Below are 7,695 nucleotides of genomic sequence, written 5' to 3' on the forward strand. Positions count from 1 at the left end.
CTATCCTCCAGACCAGGATCTAATCAGAGTCTCAATTTAAGTTTTCAAAATAGACCTAAATTGGACTGACACCTACTGTCCCCTAAACTGAGACGCTGTAAGGAACTAGTGCGCTAAACACGCGAAGGCGCAACGAAAAACTTCTAGTTCCTCTAGGAGATCCATGCGAAAAGGAAAGAAAATAACTTATACTAAGTTGCATGATAGTGGTTATACCTTTGATGCGTGCTCACGAACTCTAGACAGCTTGAATCTCAGCACGATCATACGTTCGCGCCTCTACGGTATCCACACGAACAAGCCTTGCCTTCTTTTGTCTCACAAACTCATAAGAAAGAGATGAAAATCACCTAAGGTTGTGCTAGCAACCACAAAAGGGGTTTTGGCCAAGAGAGGGAAGGAGGAAGAAGAAGAAGAAGATTAAAGGTTTTTCACATAATGAAAATATCATCCAAAATGATATATATATCCATCTCATGAATACCAAAAGGTTTTACCCTTTCATCTTCCAATCCAATGGCTCAAAATTAACCATTCAATCCAATTGTTCAATTTTGACCATTCAACTTCCTTGGTGAACTCAAGTTCACCCAATGAGTCTAACTCATTGATTTTCATGTAATTTCGAATTCAATGAATCACTATTCCAATCATTCGAATTGATTCAATGAGTCTAGTTTGAATTGGATTTAATTCAATAATTAGATCCAATTAAGTTTTACTTAATAAGTCCAATTTGGATTAGACTTAATCCAATGATTCATTATATGAAACCATTTCTATATCCACTTGTTCTTTGTGTGTAACCCAATAGGTTCTCGTAATGTTGACAATGTACCCAAATCAATATTTAGATACATAAGCAATGAGTGACATCTAGCAAGGCATCATTGCTACCCAAGTGACGAGAAAGTCGAGATCCGACCTAACCTGTCCGTGGCTATTATCTTGTATGACTTGGTTTCTCTATCCTTGAAATCTAGATTGATCAATGAGGTATAGACCGTATCATCCTCTTATCAATTTTTGTGTTTCTTGATCTCTAAGTAGACACACTCAATCAAATAAGCTCAATATCTCATATTGGCTCATTTGCGCATGACTATGCTTTTTTGTGTTCTACTAATCAAGGGGTCCACAGATATTGCTTCCGTTATATGAAAGGGATATATCTCATCTACATTACTCACATTCCCCTGCATAATTCATTACATACCCAGTGATCGACTTTATTGTCCACATTGTTACAAATGACGTTTGCCGATACCAAAGTATATAATTTCTTATGTAGGGAACCGTAGTGACTTCAGATCTAAGGACTATTCATACCAATAGTCACATGAGAATGTTTATAACACTCATATAACAATCCATGAAACATTCTCATGGCGGATCATTCAGTATATATTCTCTAATATATACCACGTATTAACCTGATATCTCATATTCATGACTTATGAGATTAAGTCATCTGTTGACCTACATGCTAGTCTCAACATATTAATATTGTCCTTGTATATTAATACTTGACTAGGAATAATTAAGAGTAGTATTCTATGTATATCTACAATATCTCACTATCAATTCAACCAATTAATATGTTGTAGATAAGAGCCTACTACACAAGGACATTATTATACTTGTTCATTCAACACTGAATTGAAATAAATATAATAACCAACTTTGCCTTTTATTAGTAATAAAATATGATACAAAATGAGCCCTTTACAATCATCTCATAATTGGTATTAGGACTAATACTAACAGACGTATCCTCACTTACTCACTCTCCTCCAATGACTTACCTTCACTTACCAAGTGTCGAGTTGCCTCCTCGACATCCAATCTGACCCACCAGGTCTTCTTGTCGGAATTGCACATTTGGACTTCCTCTCATCGGGAATCGAGCATCCTGACCTTCTGCTAAAATCTCACATCTGGACTTCGTCAATCGGAAATTGCACATCCCAACTAGACTTCCTTCCCGATATCAGGTCCTCTTGACTCGTTAGGTTAGTCAACCCTATACACTCAATAAATGCATTAGATCATGATAACACCTAACTTAACTCACTTGTCATTCGTCAAAACATGAGTTAGACCGTTAGTGCAAATTGCGCCAATATTGAGCTCAGTGTACAACTGGCAGATTAGGGAGTTGGGCCCGAGGGTCTATCCGGTCGACCTTATTCAATTGGGAGATGGAGTGGAACAGTGCCCCATAGATGTCCGACCGAACCGAGGAGTTGGGTCCCTAAGGGTTTGTCCGATCGACCTTAGCCGATCAGGAGATAGAAGGGAGCAGGGCCCCGTAGATAGCCGAAAGAGCCAGGGAGCTAGGCCCCTAAGGGTTTGTCTGATCGGCCTTAGCCGATTGGGAGATGGAGGGGAGCAGGGCCCCGTAGACATCCGCTCGAGCAAAGGAGATGGACCCCTAAGGGTCTGTCCGATAGCCGATCAGGAGATGGAGGGGAGCAGGGCCCCATAGACCTCCAACCGAGCAGGGGAGCTAAACCTAGAACTGTTAGACATGTCAACCTGTGGCAGGACAGGTTGGCCCGTGGCGGGCTAGCGATTTAGCGGGACGGGGCTGGTAGGGCGGTCATCTTGATAGGTTGGGAAATCCTCAACCCAATCTAATCTAAGGCGGTTGCGGGTTAGGCGGGCCAACCTGCGGATCCATCAAAAATTTTTAAAAAAATTTAAAAAAAAAATTCATATCTTTAACGTTTTACTTCGGAAAGATTTCTTCAATCAAATATATCTAGAAACAGACATTTTAAATATAATGGACACAAACGAGTACACATATTTAACAAAAAAAATATTATTTTTATTTTAAAATTATAACAAAGAAATATCATAAATTGACATAAAACTTAACTTATATGTGTTTCTCAATCTCGTGGACCAACTTAAACCCGTCGTGGATTGATCCGTACAACGAAATGTACCAATCTAATATATTCAATCTATACGACTCTAACTGAACCCCTACAAACTTATCCAATCGATCTTAACCGATCGAGAGATCGAGATTCTACCAAACCAGCTGCTTAGCTTTGGACCTACTTAAGACTTTCACTACTGCTTATACTGACTAGTTGACCACCCCACTTTGGAACCTTCTCTATTCACTGTATAAGCATATCATCTAGTAACAACTATTTTAATCGAAAAGTGGAGGCGAAAGAAATTTATTAACGATGATGAAATAAATATGACTTTTCTTAAGTTCCAAAATACTCATATATCCTAAAATAAATATGATGATAAAGTGGATGGGAAAGAAACCCTTCCAAAAGGTTTGTCGAGATTTCAAACTTGCTTTAAATTCTTTCGAAATTTTGCAGTACTCCTGTTCCCTCACATCAATAAAATTGTTTTTATTTTAAGCAATGATCATTATTAAACAAATATCTCATGAATTTAATTTGCAAATAAAATAAATGATTTTGATCATTTAAATATATATATACGGCCAGTCCTTTTAAGTATAAGGCTAGTTAAATTCTACCTGCTGATCATATTACTGATAAAAGATACTATTGAATTAATGACACAATTGAGTTTTCCGATCCTACTGAATGAATCAACTCTACTACTAACTGGAGGATTTTTATACTTACTGAGGAGTCAGTAGAACACAAAAAGGGCATGATTTTACAGCCTCGTCACTGCGAGTTTCTTGATAGCGAAGCCGTGAGTTTATGGCTTTGTCATCGTGAGTTCACGGCCTTGACACCATGAATATCGTTATGATTATAGGTACTATCATTCATAAGCATATGTTCTCATTCAACATTATCCCCATGAGATGTCTAATTGGTTAACAAATTTACTATAATGAGATAAGAGATAATTTTCCGACGAACACATATTCTCTCATAATTCACCTTTGTACATATAATATAGAAATATACTATGAAAACAAAGTAATCATCTTACTACAACATCCTCATTCAACATTATATTGATTGGAACTCACTAAAAGTTTTCTCCATGGCTCATCATCAAGAAATAAATTTTATGACACTTTACTCGTGAAATAAACCATATATACATCTTCCTTCATGATTGCATTAGTTAACAAAGTCAACTTCCAACCACCATTGACTTCATAGATTCGACCCTTGGGACAATCTACTAAGACTCGGTGAATTATAGAGATAAATCATAAATGGTGGTTTTTCGAAAAAAAAAAAAATCTGAAAGGCAAATTGAAAAAGTCAGAACCGCACAAATCGACACACGAGCCTCAAGCAATGGCAGTTAAAGCCCACCGGAATCTGCCTGCTAGATCGGACCGGTTTAAACCGGGAATGAGTTTTCGACCGGATCGATGCAAATTCCAAACCACCCGTTCCTCGGCATGCGAAGCAGTAGCAGTTGCAGACCACAACCTGCTCCCTCTCGCCCACAATCCCATTCCCAATCCCATATAAGAACTCGATCCTCTCTTCTCCTCTCCTCTCCTCCACTCCCATCCCACTCAAGTCTCCACTCTCACAGCCATGGGCAGGTCTCCCTGTTGCGAGCAAGCTCACACTAACAGAGGAGCATGGACCAAGGAAGAGGACGAGAGACTGATCGCTTACATAAACGCTCATGGCGAAGGATGCTGGAGATCGCTGCCTAAAGCTGCAGGTAATATTCGTTCGAATCTGCAGGTGGATTTTATTCATGATGCGAGACTGGAGTTCTTATCTGTTGCCGGAAAACTTAGGCCTTTTGCGCTGCGGCAAGAGCTGCCGGCTCCGGTGGATGAACTACCTCCGGCCGGACCTCAAGCGCGGGAACTTCACCGAGGAAGAGGACGAGATCATTATCAATCTACACGCCTTGATCGGAAACAAGTACGTTTTGTTGTTCAAAATTGGATTTTGATTCTAAATTTTTGAGTATTTGAGGGATTAATACTCTGTCTTCGTAGATGGTCGGTGATCGCAGGGCGGCTGCCGGGGAGGACGGACAACGAGATCAAGAATTACTGGAACACGCACATCAAGCGCAAGCTCAACGCCCGGGGGATCGACCCGCAGACTCACAGCCCGATCGCCGGCGGCTGCGTGAGGACGGCGGAGGAGGAAGCCGTCGCCTCGTCCAACGACATCGACGCGGCGGCAGCGGCGGCGGAAGAGGAACATAGCAGCAGCGTGGATGACGGCGACCTCGACCTCACCATTAGCCTCCGCCTTCCTTCGCGGCCGTTCAAGACTTCGCCGGACGGGGCAGCAACGCCTCCGGCGGCGTCTCCGACCATTTGCTTCTGCTACCACCTCGGGTTTCGCGGCGGCGAGGCGTGCAGTTGCCACCGCGCGAGCTCGAGCGGCTATGTCAGTGGCTACTACGGATTTACGAGATAAGAAAGAGAAAAAAAAAACAAATTTTGGGAGGATCTGCGATCTGAATGGGATTGTTAACCATGATTTTCTCAGTTTCTGGAGGTTTGGTAGGAAAATTAATCCGTTAATGCAGAGTTTGTCGGGTGTTTAGGTAGAGACTCGGCCATGGCCGGAGACTTGTCTTCTTCTCACAAAAACTGAGCTCTGTACTTGCTTCTTCCATCTACATGAAGCTTACTAATACTAATTTCTCTTAAGATCATCTTAAACACTTTTTCCAAAAAATAAAAAAAAAATTTACTTATGAATTGACGGCTTTAATGAAGGTCCCATTCGTCCCCGAGATACAAGTAATCAAGAAAGGAAGAAGGTGATTAAAAATTGTAAAAGAGAGAACGATCCCTTTTAAATAATTGGAGAGACGGAGTGCTCCACGTGTTGTAATCAATCTAACAACTTGTCAAATGCCAAGAGATTTAGGGCACCAAAAAGTGCTGGCTTCATTGACCTAAATGTCATGATCACCTTTTTTATTTCAAAAAGAGGCGATGCAAATGTATGGTTAGGAGATCTCCCATTAATTTATTTTTCATTTTTTTTCAATAATAATGTCATGTCATATTCTCATTCTTGTATTGAAAACAAAATAAAAGGGTTCAAGTTTTCACTACTAAGGCGCCAAATTGCTAAAATGATGTTGTAGTTAGAAGTCGGTAGGAAGATGGCACCTAATAATGCAGCATAGCATAAATTCTTGGCAATTATTGCTTGGCGAAATAAACATGAATCTTTATGTTTAGAATTTATGGATATTAAGAAATTAAATGATTCGGATAGGTTTGGTTAAAGAGTTGTTGAAGAATTCCAACTCTCTCTGCCCAAAGTTCTTCACATGCGTACCAAACAATTTATGGAATCCATTCTCTTTTCTTTCTCTCTCATGGGGATGGTGTATCGTACTAAAGTAGCTAGAGGAAATAATAAAAGAATCAGGCCATTTTGAACGAATTTTTAAAGAAACAATTCAGAAGGTAAAAAAAAGAAAAGAAAAAGTCATGGTAGTTATGCTACCTGCTTCCTCCGTCTCCTTCCAGTTTTTCCACTACCTTCTTCTAGTCCTTCCCTCATCAGCTCCATGCCAACAGTTTGATAATCATAATTATTAACATTAAGATCAAATGTTTGCTCATTCTCTTTTTCTTTTTTCTTTTTCTAGACATATTTCTTGGCGGTTGTTCTTATTTTGAGAAAGCAAATCGATATTTTGCTCTTTGGCCAAGTGCAATAAAACAATCAATTGTTTTGTTTGAGAATAGCATTCTCTCTTTTGCTCTATATGAAAATTTTATGTCTTGTTCTGTTGGTTGTGCTTGTTCTTGGTTAAAGAAATCAGAGGTCAGGGGAAAGTAAGCCTTATTTATATTTTAAATTTCAAAAAGGGATGACAAAATTTAAATTACTTTTAATGCTGTCAGACCTTAAATGGTCGTATTCGATGAGAATGTTTCTGTACAAGTGACTTATTAAAAATTTATAAGTAAAATGCAAGTTTCATATTATCCATTTCACCCAATTTTTGTAATTCCAAAAATGAGTATAGCATACCCATTATACTTTTTCCACGTCTAAATTTTACTTTATACTATCAAAAATGTACTGTTCTCAATTTTTATCGAATTCAGATATGAGACATAGATATATTTAAAAAAAGATATTTTAAGGAGTACATTTATTTTGATTTAAAATTATTTTGAATCTTTTAAAAGAACTTTAAATTATTTTAAACTAAAATCAATATATTCTTACAAGTCTCCTTATATATCTATGCTTTTATATCTAAATTTGATAAATTAAGAATAATAAATTTTTGAACCGGTCAAAACAAAAATTTAAATATGAAAAAAAAAACTTGAAAGTGGAAAGAAGTGAGAGGCATAATGTGTGTCTTTGGAATCATGAAAATTGGGTAGGTAAAATAGGTAAAACGGAGGGTTAGTAAACTGCCAAAAAGAAATTCCCGATTTTTATAAAATTTTATATTATTTATAAATAATTTTAATCTGACTAAAATAAATCAGCGCCCGTGGCCTAATGGATAAGGCGTCTGACTTCTAATCAGGCGATTGTGGGTTCGAGTCCCACCGGGCGTGCTTTCTAGTCTATTTTATTCTTTATCAATTAACGTTAATGAATAATGAATGACTTGCTGAGTTTATATATAGCTCCAATATTTCCGATAATTTTGTATTCACATAAATATATTTTAGATAATTAACTACCGATGGGGCTTTTAGCAAATAAAAAAGTATTATTTTTACGATGACTATATTGACAGAATTTTATAATTAAT

General features: G+C 38.1%; 1 protein-coding gene and 1 non-coding gene across 2 annotated transcripts; both read left to right on the top strand.

Annotated features, from left to right (window-relative positions):
- Window positions 1-4,386: 4,386 nt before the first annotated feature.
- LOC122027261 (MYB-like transcription factor 4) lies at window positions 4,387-5,602 on the top strand. The gene is made up of 3 exons (XM_042586184.1): window positions 4,387-4,647; window positions 4,727-4,856; window positions 4,934-5,602. The coding sequence occupies exons 1-3, from the start codon at window positions 4,515-4,517 to the stop codon at window positions 5,364-5,366; spliced, it is 696 nt and encodes a 231-aa protein (XP_042442118.1). The 5' UTR covers window positions 4,387-4,514; the 3' UTR covers window positions 5,367-5,602.
- Window positions 5,603-7,422: 1,820 nt separating this feature from the next.
- Window positions 7,423-7,495, top strand: TRNAR-UCU. The gene has a single exon. It is a non-coding gene; the product is annotated as a tRNA-Arg (tRNA).
- Window positions 7,496-7,695: the final 200 nt, after the last annotated feature.

The sequence above is a fragment of the Zingiber officinale genome, chromosome 10A, assembly GCF_018446385.1.
Source record: "Zingiber officinale cultivar Zhangliang chromosome 10A, Zo_v1.1, whole genome shotgun sequence".
NCBI classification, from domain to species: domain Eukaryota; kingdom Viridiplantae; phylum Streptophyta; class Magnoliopsida; order Zingiberales; family Zingiberaceae; genus Zingiber; species Zingiber officinale.

Bases quoted from the DNA above. Each gene is read 5' to 3' on its own strand.
- LOC122027261 (XM_042586184.1), top strand. From the start codon at position 4,515: ATGGGCAGGTCTCCCTGTTGCGAGCAAGCTCACACTAACAGAGGAGCA. The intron at 4,648-4,726 runs GTAATATTCGTT...CGGAAAACTTAG, and splicing joins ATCGCTGCCTAAAGCTGCAG to GCCTTTTGCGCTGCGGCAAG. The intron at 4,857-4,933 runs GTACGTTTTGTT...CTGTCTTCGTAG, and splicing joins CACGCCTTGATCGGAAACAA to ATGGTCGGTGATCGCAGGGC.